Here is a 19,292-nt window from a genome sequence, read left to right as displayed (position 1 = left end):
ATAACATATAGTACTATGAGAAGACAAACACCTAAGATAGGCTGAAATTTTCCTTTTTTTTCAACCCTTCCTTGACTCACCCTCAAATTGCAAATGACTGTAGTAACTATTGACTAGACTTATATGGGAAAAAAGTAATAGGAGGAATAGGAGTTACTCAATATTTAGTGCAACAAATTAATGCAAGTTTTAATTTATGCATGCTCCATGTAGGCAAATTATATTAGATTGCTGCAGCACAGAAGGATAAACAGTGGCTGCTGCAAACTATACACTACATACCAAATCTGGTTCCATTTTTATATTGTACATAAAAGGGCAGAGTCCACTGATTGTTATGGAGCAGGTTTGCTGGGTGACATTGCTCTGGAAGATTCTTACCTTGGGTTGCAATGTAGTGACTTGGTCTTTGATAGCCCTAAAACAGAAAAATAAGTTGGTTTCTATACTTTAATACCAACCAGAGCAAGCTAGGGAGGGGAGAATGAAGGCATAATGGACTGTAAGACAGCTTAGCTATAGAAAACCTTTTCAGAACAGACTAGTAGCTAAGAACTGTGTATAGGTCAGGGGCGGCTTCGTCAGCCCAGGCAAGCGAGGCACAGCCTAATCAAGAATTCCCAAAAGGTACAAAACACATTTTGCATATTCTTTTTTTAAAAATTGATAAATATATACAGATTTAAGGACAAATTATGATTTGATTTAAATGTCACAACTCTCTCTCCCCAGGGGCGAAATGCAGTACCAGAAAGTTTGAGGGACATAGGGCTGTTCAAATCTTGGTATAGCTAATTGTGCTTCAGGAAGCTGCCTTGTTATCATGGCAATTTACCACGCCCACAAGTCACTTTTTAAAGGCGTTGCTATGGTAACCACTGCTTGGTGAGGCCACGGGCAGGATTGTTGCAGTTAGGCCCAGGAAGCAGGGAGTTTGCAAGGGACAGGCCCTCTGGCTTCTTGCACACACATGGACCTCCTCCCCCACAGGGTGAGCTCAGAGTGTGTGAGAGAAGCTGCTGCTGAGCCCTACAGCCTACCTCACGTTCCACCACCCCATGCAAGCTCGGAAGCAGTGGCAGTGGTGGCAGGTCCAGCTCCCAAATCTACCTGCTGTTTCTTCACTATCAATAAGGTAACCTTTATTTCTACCCCAGGGGTAGAAATAACTATTTTGTGATTTGTGCCTCACCTGTCAAAAAAGTCAAGAGCCGCCACTGAATAGCTCATAACAAACAGATCAATTGAGTCTGAAAAGGTTCAAATGGTAACAAATAAAATGGAAAAATTAACATTGGACCTGAGCATACTTGTACTGTATCAGTAAAAAATAGCTTAGTCAGGTCACTAGGGTTATTAATTAGTCCTTTTTTGACACCCTCTTTCTCTGCTGAGTGCATCGGCTGGCTTATTTTAAATTTAGTGAAAATGGTCTTTGCCTTCACATTACCAAAAGTGATTAGTCCTTGCTGCCATAAGCAATGAAACAAGAATATAATTTTCATTTGCTTATCAAAATAATTTTAATTACAAATGCACAAAAATGTCTATTAGAGCCATACATAATAATAACAGAACATTCCAATGTTAGAGCTGGACAATGTGTGTGTGCGTAGAATGAACGCCCTGCTGCATTTGGGTACAACAGAATGTTTTGCAAAATGTTTTCAATATTATACAGAGTGTGTGCCTGTGTATTATATTGTACATGATACACACACATGTATATACACACACACATATAGAGAAACAAACCTGTACAACTGAACCCTTCCAGCTAGCTGGCTAAGTTCTAGTGCTTGCTTGTCTGCACATCATTATCGACTGTCAATTATTAGCATGTGACCTGCAAGATGAATGGATCCTGTACTAAATTAACTCATAAAAAAATTATTCAGGCTTGTACTAGTAATAAGGTAGAAAGATCAAGGTTGTAGGAAGGAACTAAATTTAGTAGAGCTAGTATGAGAGGAAGTGGTATAAGTGATGTGATATTCTGTGAGAATGTGAGAGAAATAACCACAGCTATTTGCTGGGTTATAGTCTTACTAAGCCAACAGGGTCAAACACTCATTAGAGGAATCATGGATCTTTATACTCCTTGTATCCCCTTGTTGCCACTAAACTGACAGATTTCCACATATCCATGCAATTTGAACCCTCTCTCTGAGAACTGTTTAATCATCCTTGCCAACGATTGATTACCTTCCTTTGCAGCTCATAAAAATCCTTCTGAACAGCATTTTGTGTTTTTAGAATGGACTGGCTTACTCAGTATTCTTAAAAAACACCCCGGGAAGGACAATCCAGTCCCCCATGAGGTTTTAATACCCAGCTCCAACTTCAAATTACACAAGTTTAACACAGTGCTATATTCTCTTTATACACCGTGTTTTCAGGAACAAGTAAAAAATATTTTCAGCAAAGAGCCAATGTAAGTTTGTGGTCTTCCTCCTTGGTTATGATGAGATGGTGTTTTTGTCTACATGGGATAACAGTACCTCTGAGAAACGGGATTTATCACAAATCAGGGGAAACATTTTGTGGAAATCCTTTGTCAAAATATCTCTGGTCCTACACATCACAGTAGCGGAGATAAGAAATTCAGTGCTATATGTGTAGCAGAAACGTTATATCCTAGAGAGTCTCAAGTTTTACAAACCACTACTGGAAGGGAAAAAAGAGTTAGTGTGGTGCTACATATAAAAGAAGTTGAGAAAAAAATAGCCCTTTAAAACACACCCAGTAAATACTCTGGGTGATATTATTTTTACAGGTCTTTCCTCCATATTATTTGTCCTCCCACCCTCTTTTTTCTCAAGGTTTCGGTTAAACAAGGTTATATTTTCTGGACCAATATACATGGCAGAGATCTCTCAAGATTCCCGTTCTTTTGAACTCCTGACAAAATGTGGAAATTCAAATTTGAAAAAAGATGTACAGTAGAAATCAAGAAACTTATACTACATTTCTAAAATAATATAAATATATATGTTTGTGTATATACTGTATAATATCCAATTGTCACCTGAAGATCAAATATTAATTACATATTCAGCTTGATGACTATTGCCCTTAAGAAAATAAATAAGGCTATCCTCCCCAACTCCTTTCCAAGCCATCTATTAGAAACACCACTTCGACACACTTCCAGAACCACTACTTTACAGCATACTATCCAGCTTCTCACATAAAAATGGGAGGGGAAAATAAAAGCTAGTAACCAAAACCATCCAAAATAAAATTTAAGTTAACAGCAACTTTTCTTAAAGAGGAAGTTTATCCGGTTTATGTAACAATACCTAGAACTATGTTAACAGTCTAAGCGATCTCTTTAACACAGGTACATACATAAAGTATTTACACAAAAGAAAATGGAAAAAAAAAGAATAGATATTACATGAGATAAATTAAATGAAGCATGCGTTGATATCTAGTAATAAAAACAGAAAAGTAAAGTAATTAAGAACAATGTCTATAGCAAATATTTACAATAGGATGCTGTTATTCACATATAGTGGTACTTACATCCCTGTACAGCCAAATCTACAGCCCAAACCAAAGTCAGATGTGAAAGAAAGCACAACAATGTCAGTGAGTACTGGGACGTAGAACAAGGAAAGTGTACATTTTGTTCTTAATAACAAAAAAAAGCTTTCAATAATTTTGTAGGCACAACATGCAAAAAGTTTCACACACAGAAGCTAGCAAGGTGAAAGGGAGAAATCCATGCAACCACTTACATCTATATAGTTTGCATTAATGTAATCTGAAGAAGGATCATCCTCAACAGGTTGCAAAATCACTCTGGAGTGGTCATCTGTAAATTTAATATAAGAAAAAAAATAGGTAATAGAAGTTCCTTCAGACTTGGCTTGAATATAAATATGAAATAAATGGCAGGCAACTGTAAATTACAATGATCTAGTGCACTGGAAAGGCTTCTGAGGAAACTACTAGTGCTTGACAATTTAAAATCTGTTAAAACGGAGGGATTACCTCATAGTTACACAGAGAGGGGTCTTTTGTCTGAGGGTCTGAAAGCGTTTCACAACGGTTAATACGTTCCATTACTCCTGTGTAGTTAGTAGGTATCACAATGATACATACGGTAAATAGAGACAAAGAATCTGTGTGATTTCCCCGAAGTCACAAAACAAGTTAATGGAATAGATGGTAAACTAGAAACCCAAAAAGTCTTGACTATGAGTCCTTTGCTCCAGTGTCATGTAACTTCATATATAGCTCCTTAAAAAACTGCAATGTTCATATTAGCAACATGCTTTCAATCATTTAAATGTGATGAGTGGCATTATTATTGCATACACAATTCCCATATAAAATATTAATAAAATTTGTTTACCCTGTGTTTGACTCTAAGACCTGGTCTACACCCCTTAGTGGCATATTTAAGCTTGCCTAACCCCCCGTATTGAGAGTGCTAGGTGGACAGAAGAATTATTCCGTTGACCTAGCTACAGCCTCTCAGGGAGGTGGATTACTTATACCAATGAGAGAAGCCCTCCCGTTGGAGTGGGTAGTGTGTACACTGAAGCACTATAGTGGCGCAGCTGTTCCTCTGTAGCATTTTAAGTATAGACATACTCTAAGCTATCAAAAGTATTATGTCTAAGGATTCGAGAGAGACAGGACTCCCTGCTCCTAGCCATCAATGTAAAAAAACACCTATGTTACACAACTGGGGTTCAGACACAATGGCTACAAGCAACAACAACAGCAGCAACAACAACAAAAAGAGCATGTGGACAGTCTGATATACTTTAACCTGGAATACAATTATAGGTGAACAAAACTACAATTAATGTAACATTCAAAGGGATTTTGTTACTCAGTCACTCTCACATGTTTAATCTCCACATGCATTTTATGTACAAACATAAAATTAAACACACATTAGCCCTGAAGGGAAAGAATCTTTGACAATGGCACAAATTCTAAAGATAGCACTGTATTTCTGCACTGATCAATAATGAGCATTTGATTTTATAAGCAGATGTGCCACTGCATTTTTTATTTTTACTTTAAAAAGCTGTTAAATAAATACAGCAGTATATGACAATTAATATCAGCACTGTCAAACAATGACTGCAAGCCATCTAGGAACTTACATGCTATAATGTTTCCATATCGGTTCTTTGTTCTGTTTTGATCCTTTTTAGCGACATCCCAAGATGCTGACTGTCCCTCAAAGAAACTCTATTAAAAATAATAATAATAATAATGTTAGATAGATAGATAGATAGATAGATAGATAGATAGATAGATAGATAGATAGATAGATGAAATTAGTTTAGTAAAACCTATGTAATTTTTTAAAACAACATTGCTAAAGACATCTTTTTTAAGATAGCATGATTATGTCCTGATGGTTCTCTATCATAAAAGAATCTCAGCTTTGATTATCTGATCTGTCACCCACTAGCTTCCTTGATAGCAGAAGTAGAAATGTAGCTATAGGAAGAGGGAGAGTGTCTCTCTCAGTGATCCCTACAGGCTAATGAATCAGTCAATGACTGATTTCCAAAGGGATTTCAAACCCAGTCCTCCTGGCCCAAAATAGATGAAGGAATGATGGAGGCTTGATGGAGGGCTGGAAATGGAGGGTCAAGTGCTCAGCAGTCTTCACAAGGTGGGGAGGAAGGAAAAGAAGAGGAATCCCAGATTAAATATACACAGACTGACCCTCCCCACTCTTATAATGTACCATAATATATTCAGACACCTACTGCCTGTTCCATAATTTTTCTTAGAATGGAGCAGGCATTACTCTTGAACACAGCAACCAAGAAGACTCCTCCTAAAACTCTTGCTGTTCGTGCTCTTATTTTAAAGCTAAAACTTTAAAACTACTAGCAAAACATTTTCAAACTCCTCTCCATATTGTGAAGGGTGTAAGATAAAGGTTGCTATCTCAGCAATGGCAGATGAGATTTTTCTCTATGTTCTTTTCCATTGCCCACAACTTGTATTCCATGCTTCTATCTAATTCCTGAAGGCATGTGCCACTATAGCTTCCTTTCTGGGTGTTGTGCTGCCCCTACCTGGGAGATCAACCACAGAAACAGAACAGTTACTATGGAAACAAACTTAAAAGCACATTCTCCACCACTGGCCCACGTTAGGGAAAGGAGAGATGAAGCAGGAGGCCATTCATTAGAAGTAGAAATCAGGGACTAAACTAGTCACTGCTCTTTGTGCACTATGGAAGCACAGCCTTAAAATGGAGCATGGTATAAGAAAACACTGACAAAGGGGAAAATGCATGTAAGTGAAGAGGGGAAATGGCAGGGGTATGATGAAAACAGCTATTAAGTCTTGTTCTCCTATTAAATCCGTAAGTAGGTGGTAGTGGGGAGGGCTCTAAATTTAATCAGCAAAGTTTACAAGCAAGTGGAAACCGTTACATCATTTTAAATATAGTTGTAATTGTATGCAAACTAGGCTGTAACACTTTACTGGCTGTACTGTTTCTGACAGTCTAACCTCACAGAATCATCCCAGAGAATCCAAAGCCAGTGGTGGAGGAGAGCTATCTGTCCATCTGTACCCACCCTCCACCACCAGTGCTGGATTTTTCACTGTTGGACATATCTAGCGCTTAGTCCAGACTACTGTCATTTGGAATGTCTCAAGTAATAGAACTCTTCTCCCTACCTCATTCTGGGATTATCCCACTACCTAATACATCTCACTGTCAAATTTTCTTTCATCCTATTACAATTAGTTTAATCCCTCTGCAATCAAGAGCCCTCATTGCAAACAAGATACTGTACTCACAAGGGGTTTTTCTGATAAGAATAATTCATAAATAAATCACTTAAATTCTACCTCATATTCCTCTTTAAAACCATAGCTATCAGATGTCTTCATGAGGTTAATATGTTGCAGCAAATCAGCTACTCTGATGGCTGGATGCAGCTGTCCAGTCTGGTAAGGGGACTCTGTTCCTTCACAAAGGTAGCGAGGTACATCCAGCAGGCGACTGGACTCGGCTGTCGCACTGTGATTCTCATCTGTGGTTACAAAAGCCCAGAGACGTAAGTAACATTTATTCTAACACTAGTGTATACACTTAAAATGAATCAACTACAGTAAATTTTTCAGCCTATTCTTGAAACAGAGACTTACAGTTTCTCATCACTTCACCTTCCCCCAAAATTTCTGAGTGTGCAAGCCAGCACCTACCGCACTCAGGGTGTTAAATTTATTTATTTATTTGATTGCAAACACACTAAAAAGACTGAGATTCTCTTTCCTGTAGAACAGAAGGTCTAAGTATACTTCATTAAAAAGCTAAAAAGGTAGTTTTTAATGGTCACTTTTTAGAAAACTTCACTTTCTCATTGTTATCCAAAATTTAAACTTTTCTGAAACAAGCTTATTTAATAAAGACAACAAAACTATGAAATAAGCAACATAATGAGGACAGCTCTTCCGTGCTTCCAGCTCACCATGGTTCTACATCCAGAATCAGTGAGTTCAGATCCCAGTTTAAAAAACAAACAACCCCACCCCACCAAACATTGTAGATTACAGATATATCATTTGTTATTAAAAAATCTTCATATCAGGGTTCAGCCTACATAATCCATTTGGGATGAAGAACCAACACTTACAAAAGTGGTGACTTTAATACTATCATTGTGCCACTGATCCTTCAACTGAACAGCTGAGTTGTCATGTGCCCTGATTTCAGCTGGACATTCTCCATTTTAAGTAAAGAAAGAAATACTATTTATAAAATTAGTATGTAACAATCCTCTCCTCCTGAAGGACTCCAAAGCACTACTCAACCCTAAACTGATGTATGAACTTCATAAAGGCATCACTTCTTACACTATTGACAAGGAGTCAACAACTTTTGTGAAACGCTAATAGCACACAGCAATTCTACTGACTGGTTAGCACAGGAAGTAAAGGTGAATGCAACTTTCAAAATTCCAATTAAAATTACAGGTGGTATTTAGGAAGATAGAATGTAATACAGAAACCAGATTTTGGCTACTTGGCCACTCAAAGTATGTTGCTGCTGTTTTCATGTTTTCTTAGGCAAAAGCTGATTTATCATTCCAAGTCATTCCATAAGAGATCCAACACCCATACATGCTACTTTGCAATCAGTCCACTCCTGTCCCTTCCAAAGAACCAAGCAGAAAGCCCTAGCAATATAGCCAGCATTTTAAGGTCTGGACAGGGAGCCCTGCATTTAAATATTCTCTACAATTCTGCCAAAGGTGCACACAACTTGAATGCTGTATCAAATGCAATCTTAAAGTAAGTAACCTCGTTCTGTAAGCTGTTACACAAGAGTTGCTAATTTCAATACATTTATGCCTCATTAAACCCCCTAATAGCATGAGTGACATATACCAGTCACTTTTACTGTGGTATTATACATACTAAACCATACACATTTCAAACATTCTCTTGATGTGCAGTTCTCTATAGTTTCTTCCAATATACTTACCAGTAATAGGCACTTTAACCCATTGAAGCAGCAAAAAAACCAAAGAGTGAACAAGAACATAAGAAATTTATTTGAAGTCTGTATTAGATTAGAAAATGACTAAACGATAAATAGCATTAAAAGTTATGAGGCTTTATAATATTTCAAATAGTTTCTAAAATATAAGGAGTATATCACGCCATCGATTTTTAAATAGAGCTCCCCACTGAATCCAATGGAATAGTATGGATCTAAGAAAACCAAAATTATCAGAGTAACTTACTACTAGGTAATGTATATAGAATGGAATGAGACACTAACGTGCTGAAAATGAACTAAAAAAATCATTCATATGTCTAGTACCACTACAACCTAACATAACCTTTAGCTAACATAAGACTTATTTGCTATAGTTCTGGTCATATGAAAAACTGCTCATCTGTGAAAAACAAATGAAAAGTATGCTAAGATGTGAATACATACAGAAACTATTAAACTCTCCTTCAATTAACCCCTAGGGCTTGCTCTTCACAGTTATATGTCACAGTATAGTTTCAACAGATTTACCATTGGCTATCTACAAATTTGTTTCACCTAGATGAATTAGTAGTTTCAGTAGTTCTAATGTCATTGCAAATATAGTTGGGCATGGCCTACATGAATAGTAAAAGCCTGAGATAATGCGTATTAGAAAAAAGCCTCCCAAAGAAACACATTAGGGAAAGTTCAATTTTTAAATACCACTCAACCAATAAGTCTAATTTTGCTGACTTTTTAGTAGTAAACCAGCCATGGTAACTGACTGAACTCTAATATCATTCATTAGATTGTATCAAGTCAGAAAACGGGATACAAATTTTATTTTTCCACTGCATTTTTAAAACCATTGTCTAACAAACAAAGTCCTTCCATATTGTTTGTTAAGCCAAAAATAGAATAAAATAAAACAAAACAAAACAATACAAAACAAAACCTCTTCAATTTTTGAAATAACTCCAAAGTCACCACTGCCTACAACTCAGGGGCATTTGAAAACTGTAATTACATAAAGGGTGGAAAGCACAAATCAAGATTTTATTAATCTTTCCTGCATATTAGATGGTTAATCTCCCGCTCCTCCTAATTCTTTAGTTAGAAAATAGAGCTTGGGGTGCTATCTAATCATAATACAGTTTTTTGTTTTTTTTCCCCCACCAGGTTCTAGCCTCACAGATCGATTCATCTGGATTAGTCCTAGTGCCACGGGGAGGTGAATACTTATAACATTTCACAACTGTTATCATTTTGCTCCTATTCACTTAGCACTCAGAGTAATTTTAAATGCAAGAATTAAAGAATTTTTTTTTTGCATTGACACTAATTTCAACTTTAACTGAGCTGATAAACTGAGTACAGAGTTGAATATACCTGCATTGTCTGATAATAGCTTGGCTACCTATTATGTAAAACAAGCAGCTTCAATACTGTATACAATGTATTTGTTGCCAGAGCTATAAACCATGCAAGGAGATGAAATCCATGCAGGAACAGAGGATGAAGGACTAGGTCCTCACCTAACACAGCAGTCGGCACAAGTGGATCATTGGGCACTGCAGGAAAACAAAGCTCATGAAGAAATACATTACCCTCAATTAGTGTATTTTTAAGAAGAAAAACAACATGATAAAATGCACAGTGAAACTCCCATTAATTTTGTTACAGCAAACAGAGACTGTATACTTCCAGTTTACTAGACATCATACATAACAGAGGGGAAAAGGGATCTCTTATGTGCAGTAAATTTATATTAATAGCTAAAACAAAATAAACTTCAGCTGCATTAAATTAGGCAATGATGGTCCTATGTATAAGATACAAGCAGAAGAGATTCTTATTTGCAATGAAGTCAATTCAATAAGCTTTTATTCTTGAAAGGGACATGGTCCCTCACTAGTCTTCATTAGCAGTGACATGATAGTTCACTTTTACAGAACTATGACTTTCCTTTTCAACCCAACCCATCCTTTAACGTGCAACATTTACCCACATACCCCAATTCCAATAACAAAAGGGTGTTCCTTAAAAGCTTGCCAATTATTTTAGAAAACTAAATAAATATTTGCAGTTAATAGCCTCATTATTTGCAGTACTCAAGGTATTTCCTATAGTAAGTACAGGGGAAAAACAAGGAAACGCTGCACATACTGATGTAACCATACCTTAGTTAAAACTGGCAGGATTTTACAGGCCCTGATTAGAGCTGTTGGGAGAAATGTATTCCATTTCATGGACAATTCTAATATTTCAAAATCTGATTTGATCTGATTTGGAACGAGAACAAAAAAACTCAAATTTTTTTGCAAAATGGAATAAAGTCAGAGCCATTGGGCAATCTGGCTGGTTGGCTGCTCCAAAGCTGCAGACCCTGAAAGCTTGGGAGTCAGCATTCCTAGGGCTTCCAGACTGGCTGCTGAGGAGCTGGGTGAGAGAGCTGTCAGGAAACCAAGCAGGTTGCCAAACTTGCCTGGCAGGCAGGTTGCCATAGGAGCCCTGCTTGAGTTCTGTTTAGATTCTGACGAATTAGCAGTCGCTGGCAAAATTCTTTCCAACTCTAGCCACAATTGTACACAGCCACTAGTATAGCACCTTAACTCCATACAGAAGTGGCAAGCTAGGTTGGTATTAAACTGAAATTGGATAGGAGATGCTTAAAGAATGTTATCTCCACAGCATATTGAGCTGGACTGACCTGAACAGCGAGATCTAAGGTTACCCCCAAATTTTGTTTCCTATATCACAATATAAGACAACGCTGCCAAACCAACAAGAGAGTTTCTGCTCAGAGTTCTAATGGCCTCCAAGTGCAGAAAAGATAAAAACTAATTTTTGACATTATTACCTACATTTTAAATGTTTTCCAACAATATTAAGGAGCAATAATGCAACAGATCAAAGATCACTGTTATAATTACTACTCAGTTCTGAAATGAATCATGAAGTATTTGCAAGTACTGATATAGACCGTGATTCAGGAAAGCACTTAATCACATGCTTAACATTGACTTAAGTGAAACTTAAATGCCTTCCTGACTCATGACCTTATAAGTACTGTAGTAAGGGAGTGTGTGTGTCTGAGGGGGGTGGGGGTGGGGTGTTGATCCTCAAAACTACACATTTCAGTAGTAACCTTTCCTGTCTTCAAAGAAATAAAAGTATGTAGCAAACCTCCAAGTATGCCAGCAAACATGCATTTTACAAAAGGATGGGAAGTTAAATTGTTCCCTGTTGCAACCTCCTCACCTCCAAAAGGGAGAAACTTATTTGGAGCTCATGCAAAAAAATAAATAAAAGCTAATTGATTATGGTTACAGACATTGTGCAAAGTAGTCATTACTTAATAATTTGGTATACAATGCCCTTGCCTGGGTAAAGAATATTTTGGAATGCAATTTAAAAAGGTGCTATAAAAAACACGGAATCGACTCTAGAAGGTGTACTAATCAGTACTAACTATAACTGGCTGCAAGTATATCAAACAACATGACACACTCCTACGGAAAAATACTCCCAACCCATTATACATAAGCATTCCTTTCTAAAGACTTTTATTTCTCTTATCTCCCACTGAAATATACATTTGGAGATTGGTCCTATATACCAGTGGTTCTCAACCTTTCCAGAATACTCTACCCCTTTCAGGAGTCAGATTTGTCTTGTGTACCCCCACTTTCACAACACTTAAAAACTACTTGCTTACATACAAAAGTGTCACGGCACAGCATTACTGAAAATCTGCTTACTTTTTCATTTTTACCATGGAATATAAATATTGTACTTACATTTCAGTGTACAGTATATAGAGCAATATAAACAAGTCATTGTCTGTATGAAATTTTGGTTTGCACTGACTTCACTAGTGCTTTTTGCCTGTTGTAAAAGTAGGCAAATATTGAGATAAGCTGATGTACCCCCTGGAAGACCTCCACATACCCCTGGTTGAGAACCAATGCTATACGCAACAAACCAGAAAAGCACACTAATCTGTCTTTCCTATTCCCTTATAGCCAACTACAGTCAATAGGATCTAGCACTGTTGTACTTACATCTGGGGCTGAAGTTATGAGAGTCCATAAATGTGATTGAGAGAGGATCTTCTGCATGAAGGGTGCTCTGATCAGCGTAACTCCTATCCATCGCGTTCACCATGTGTGTCATTTCTTGTCTGGTGTTCCCCATGGCGTCCTTGCGTTTCTTAGCAAGTTTGCTGCCCAGCCAAGAAAAACAAACAAACCCAAAACACCTTAATATTTGATGAAACATTAACACCTGCAATAGTAATTAATGGTGCATGTGAGTGGGGCTTGGTGGCAACAAGCAAAGGCCGATGATCCAATAAGCATAGCTGCAATTATATTTCCTGCTCTTTGAGAGAAAGAGAGAATATAATATTTATGCTGCATAAATACTTTAACATCATAGAATCATAGAATATCAGGGTTGGAAGGGACCTCAGGAGGTCATCTAGTCCAACCCCCTGCTCAAAGCAGGACCAATCCCCAGGCAAGTTCTTATTTCTGTACCTAATGATATTAATTTTTTCCCGAGAGTAATTATACTAATATAAACAAATTAGAGATTGCAGTTATATTTTAACTAAAATGATAAATAGGTATCATCTGTACATGCAATTTTATCAACCATCCCCATTTAAGTCTACATTTTGATTTTATAACTGGATAACTCCCTGTTCTTCCTAGTAGGGAAAAATCATTTTACCACTGAGATTACTGTATTAGCCAAGAAATCCAACAACACAACATAATTATTCAATGCAGATTAATGGTACATTTCATGTTAGGAGCTGCTCCTTCCCTTTACATACACAATGGTACGAAATTTATCGTTCCTGATGCTAACTTTTTTGTTCAGAAAAATCTGTATTCTATGCAGTTTGAGAACACTAGATTTTTTGACTGAGCAACCACAGACTGTGACTGTATCACACACAAATGCCGTAGCACCCTGAACTGTATAGCTAAAACCAAAATTTAACAGTCGCTGCACATGAACTGCACATTGAGGAAATAGTTCAATAAACTCTCCTTCTGAATGCGGCACTGCAAGTGACTCATTGCCCTTTGAAGTCAGAGTCGATAGGTTATAGTCATCATTTTAAGACTACTGTATTTAAAGTCTTAAATGTGCAAGGTATTACACAAAGTGTTCTCTAGGTCTTTATGAATGATCTACATACATTTTATTATATTAATAAATTTGTTAAAATATTCAAAATTGTTACTGTAGTAACAACTACAGCTCAAAGCAGTTTGGCTAAGATAACCATTTAGCATGGTCTTCTTGGATGAACCACAAGCACCATATAGAAAAGACGTAATCAGCATAGCAAATACTGTATGTTGAAAATCTATTTTTTTTAAAAGCAGTTTAATTTCATGATCTTTTTCTGTCCAAAAGCAATGTTATTACCATAGTGTTAAATGCTTTTACGATTTGCATATCTATCTTATATTTCATGGGATGAAAGTTCTGTTAGAGCCTTCTAGTGTTGGCTGCAAAATTTCAATATTCTGCAGCTACACAGGAGAGGTTAGTGAGGAAAACACTACTGTAGGTTATGTATGCCATCAGCTTGGTATGTTCTAGGATTTAGGACAGACCAGAATAGGGAAGTGATCTACGCTGCTGTCCAAAATAGGAAGGGGGCTCTCTCTTCACTAGATACTAATTCCTTTGAAGTCTGTTTCTCAGGTTTCACAAACTTTATTCAGTTTTTAAGGCCCACCAAGAAGCGTTGAAGATAGACAAGGCAGAGCAGATCTGAGAACTGGTCTCCTCATATATAATCAAGCAGGGAAGATTTTTAGACTGATCTAACTCCTTCCTCTCCTTGACACTTTCATCCTAACAACCACCAGTCTGTTAAGGAAATCATGAAGATCTTCTCAGACTATTATTCTTTAATTAAAGCTCAAGGGGTCAAAAATTTAGAATTTTGATGTCCAAAAATAAACATGTTCACATGATTCCATTAGTGAATAATACATTTTTGGTGTCTCCTTAAAACACTTTATGATATAGGTTTTCTCCAGGCAGGCATTTTTAGAGTAATTAGCAAGGTTTGTTTATGTAATACTCCAGCTGAACAAACCTTTACATTTGTAAAAAGAAATAGAAGCCCCAGAACTGAAAATGCTCCAGATTTATTACTGCTCTCTAATTCTGTCAAAGCTTTTCTGAAACTGGCATTTCTAGTTCAGACTCTAGTTTTCTAGTATCAAAGCTTTTCAGATATTTTCCAGACTTTAAAGCTCCCAGTTTTAAAGGCCAGCTCTGGAAAGGAACAAAAAAGGTTATAAAGTCTACTCTCTCAGCTACACTAAGCCCCCTTTTAAAGCACCACTTTGTAACAAAATTTGCTAGCTATGCTATATAAATCAGCAGCCACTGAAAAGCTTTACAACTTATTAATGTATAACAGTAGTTTACTACTAATTCTTCTGCTCTGTGTCAACTTCCTCAAAAAAGGCCCATTGTTCTAGCACTACAATGTATTGACTCCTTGTAGGCCTGATCTTTTCTAGAGGCACATCCAGTCAGACAATTAAGCAATTTATTATGCAAGTACTTGAGACTGACTCAAGCATAAATGTTTCTCATTGTCTATCAAAGGATCCAAGTGCATAAACCTAAGGCAGGTTGGTGTTTCAGGGGGTGTCAAGAGGGAAAAAGTGCTCTATCATAGTATGAAACTATGCAGTTAATTATCTTTGGCTGAAGCAATTCTTATTTAACAAGGAAATTATAATTCATCACAATGAAGCAGAGAACGGCATTGTTAGTTTGCAACACCTTGGTTAGCTTTTTCAGTTTATTAAATGAAGTCAAGTAAATAACCTGTTTAAACAAAAATGTAGAGGGGCATCCATAATCAGGCACTTGCTGAGCATATACTTTAGTCCAGTGGTTTTCAAACCTTTTTTTCTCACGATCCAGTTGAAGAAAATTGTTGACGCCCGCGACCCAACAGAGCTGTGAATGAGGGATTTGGAGTGTGGGAGGGGCTCTGGGCTGGGGCAGGGGTTGGGTGTAGGAGGGTGTCAGGGCTCTGGGGTGGGGCCGGGGATGAGGAGTTTGGGGTGCAGGAAGGGGCTCCGAGTTTGGGGAGGACTCAGGGCTGGGGCCTGGGCTTCCTTCTGGTGGCTCCCAGTCAGTGGCACAGCAGAGGTGCAGAGGCAGGCTTCCCACCTGTCCTGGCACTGCGCTCCAGCAACAGCAGGTCTGGCTCCTAGGCGGAGGTATGCAAGCAGCTCCCACCCACAGGCACCGCCCCTGCCAGCTGGGAACCGGCCAATGGGAGTGCGGAGCCAGTGCCTGGGGCAGGGGCAGCACGCAGAGCCCCGTGGCCCCCCTGCCTAGGAGCCAGACCTGCTGCTGGCCACTTCTGGGGTGCAGCACAGTGTTAAAACAGGTAGGGACTAGCCTGCCTTAGCCAGGCAGCAATGCCAATGGGTCTTTTAACGGCCCAGTTGGTGGTGCTGACCAGAGCCACTGTGACCCAGTGTCTTCCATTCCACGACCTAGTACTGGATCATGACCCACAGTTTGAAAACCACTGCTTTAGTCCCTTTGAAATGAATGGGACTTCATGCACATCCTTAAAATTAAGCACATGCTCAAGCACTTTGCTCAGTCAATGCCTACATCATTACAGGTCTTACAAAAATTCATCTGGTTGACACAGACAAAAATGTAGTTCTGCTACAATGAAGCAAAGTTTCTGCTATACAATATAAAATAATACTTTTGCTTGCGTATGCAGATTGCCCAATGAGCAATAGCGAAGGACCTTGTATACAACAGACATTTTTATAAAAACAATTCCCATTGTTGCTCCCACCATTGTAAACATCCTGCCCTCCAGGCAGCATGCAAGAGCTGTTTACATGTTTGAAATTTACATCTGATTTGCACACTACAGGTGTTACGCAGTATCAGCTGCAAAAGTACTTTCTTTAATGCACTTATTTGTGTTAAATAAAGACAAAAAATAGTGATTCACAACCATGGTTCCCTATGTGACAGCTACTACACAAGACATTTTGTAGTGTGATGTGTAAGTTTGATATAGAATGCAAATCAAAATGTGACTATACTAACTAAAATGATAATTATGGGAAAAAAGGTAGGCAAAGAGTAAAAATCTCAATATACAGTTATAAATACAATATCCCTTTAAAAAAAAAAACCAAGGTAAAATAGGAAAACCACAAGGGAACCTTTAGACTCCCTCAGACCAAGGAAATGTATCAATAATTGAAATTTAGCAAAATTATAAAGACTATATTTTTTCTTTTTTTAAAAAGGGATACTGCATCTTTAAAACATGTAAAGTAGTAAGTCACCCATTTTCTACTTACAGATAGTAGGAGTAAGAATAGTAGCTCCTCCTGGCAAGCAAATCACAGACAGTGGAAAAAGAGAAGCAATGGTGAATGAAAAGCGTGACTCCGTCACATTGAACAAAGCAGAGAAATGTGTGTTAAAAAAAATTTGAAAAATTCATGTTTCTTCAGTTAGCATTTCAACTTGCTCATGCACTGATTAGCTTTACTTTGCCATGCAATTAAAAAAATACACTAGCATATAAAAATGATTTGGTTTTTACAGAGAGATCATTTGAGAAAATTACATGCTGACATTTAATCTACTGCCAAAAAATGGAAAATTAAATGGATTATGTATTTTCAACATGAAGTTCAGCATAGTATGATGATCAATTACTACCTAAATGTCATGATAAATGGAATAGTTGTGTACAAAGCCTGTGCATTAAATATGCTTTTTACTTTTCAGTTACAAAAACTAAAGATTGTATTAATATACTTGGTCAGAAAACCACTAAATTTAATGAAGACATTTTAAAGTCTTTACTGGTACACAGGTGTACATATATGTTTGCAAACATACTGTATGTACTGATATGTGTACACTCACACCATACACAATACACATTTTACAGCAGATGTATGTGTATACTGATACCTATATATACACAAATTTGCTGAATGCAAACATATATTTTATATTTTTAAATCTTATAGTCAGAAATGTTGATGTATGCATGCTAAGCATTTAAAAATATGGAAGGTAAACAAATGGAAGGAAATGAAGTACATTTGCTAATAATCCAACAATTAAAAAAAGCTGGCATTGCTATTTGAAAGATGCAGTATCCCTTTTCTTAGTTTGATTACTTTGTAAAACTGTGTAAGAGCCAATAGAGTTTCATCCAGTTGAATGTAAAGCAATTTAAACAGAGTGATCAGGCAAAGCACAAACCGTCTCTTAGACTTGTGAAATCATGAACAGAACGGCTTACCACTCACGTTTTTTTCTTCATTAAAAGATAAAGCCACATTTAATCAAATTTAGAGATCTATGTTAACATGAGACTTATTAAACCCATGGGAATGAGTAAATTCATTGTATTGTTAATTTTTTTACATAATAGCTATAATCAATCTCAGGTATCAAAAGGGATACTACATTATGGAATCACTGGATATGTATGCTGATATGTAACTTATCAAATTTTCAATCCCACCAAACCTAACTGAAATGTGTATTTGCATGTGCAAGAGTATGTGTATATGTGTGTGCAAGAGAGAGAGAGAGAAAGATGTTCCATCTGTTCATGGATTTATTATACAAATTCTCCTGATTCACCAGAGGGACTGAATTAACTTAGGTATGTGTATACCATTCTCTTAACGTTTTATATATTTATTGTAAGTGACCTTGACTAAGGGTTGATCTAAAAAATTGTCCACTTTTTCTGAGGGGAAAAAACTGAAAGATCTATTATATATTCAACAGACCAATTCAACTATCATTGTGAAAAATTACCAAACATTAAAGATTCATTAAATAGGTTAATTTTCCCACCTATTTTGAATACAGAATGTTACATAAGTTTTAATGTATTATGGATTTTTAGACAGATGATCAAGTATAACTTCTAACATATTATTGCTTGCAGGGTTTCAGACAGGGAGAAAAGTTTTAAAGTATCATTTTACTGACGTTAATTTATCTTCATCAAGCTATTTAATACATTAGAAATTAAAGCTTCATTTAAAATCTAGTGAAAGCAAGAGTTCAGGAAGGCTCGGAATGTACGAATGAACACATCTGCTAATGAATGTTTTCACACACCCTTTGAAGTTTTATGCAGTTCTTACCCACAAGATTAGCCAATCCCGTTTGGAAGTGACTGGCAATATATAATGGGGAGCTAGTCACATACAATCTTGTATCAAAGATGAGGGGACCACGGTGAAAAGATATGTCCCAGCGATATATCTTGCAATACAGATCAAGCAAAATTCCTTGCTGAAAGTTGAAAAAAAATCTATATATTGCTCTTCACAATTTGTATAAATAGAGAAAATAAGAAGAATTTATGTCTTTTTAAAATATTATGACTTGATCTTTTGTATATGCATATAATTCTCAGCCACAGAGGTAGACGACAGAGAGAAGTGAAAGCACTATTTGGAAAATCACATATGTAGCTAACTAACACAGAATACTATAAGCATACCTAATGTTTCTAATGCAGACGTTTCTTCTCCAAGTTATATATCTCCAGGGGTAATTGTAAAGAGGCAATAAATTAAAAAAATCTAATGGAAACCATTAATTATAACATATAGTATGATCTTAGGCACAATTTTAATGTTTTTCTACTTTTAAAAAATAATAGAAAACTTCATTTCAGTTTAACATATGCAACATTTACAAATATATTCTTTGTTAAGAATTC

At 36.9% G+C, this 19,292-nt stretch overlaps 1 protein-coding gene across 8 annotated transcripts in view; it reads right to left on the bottom strand.

The window, feature by feature from the left end:
- Positions 1-19,292, bottom strand: part of PTPRK (protein tyrosine phosphatase receptor type K) — a 581,996-nt gene that overhangs the window by 21,044 nt on the left and 541,660 nt on the right. For 4 of the 8 annotated variants that reach the window (XM_039529032.1, XM_039529031.1, XM_039529033.1 and 1 more), the window contains 6 exons: positions 16,885-16,914; positions 12,550-12,710; positions 6,850-7,034; positions 5,130-5,217; positions 3,744-3,820; positions 382-418 (listed from right to left, as the gene is read on the bottom strand). In XM_039529032.1, the coding sequence (XP_039384966.1) occupies positions 382-418; positions 3,744-3,820; positions 5,130-5,217; positions 6,850-7,034; positions 12,550-12,710; positions 16,885-16,914 (578 nt within the window). Of the gene's footprint in view, positions 1-381; positions 419-3,743; positions 3,821-5,129; positions 5,218-6,849; positions 7,035-12,549; positions 12,720-16,884; positions 16,915-19,292 lie in introns of all 8 variants that reach the window. The other 4 variants (XM_039529028.1, XM_039529029.1, XM_039529030.1 and 1 more) reach the window with 2 other exon arrangements.

Source organism: Mauremys reevesii, linkage group 3 (assembly GCF_016161935.1).
Source record: "Mauremys reevesii isolate NIE-2019 linkage group 3, ASM1616193v1, whole genome shotgun sequence".
NCBI classification, from domain to species: Eukaryota; Metazoa; Chordata; order Testudines; family Geoemydidae; genus Mauremys; species Mauremys reevesii.
This window is presented reverse-complemented; position numbering and strand designations above follow the sequence as displayed.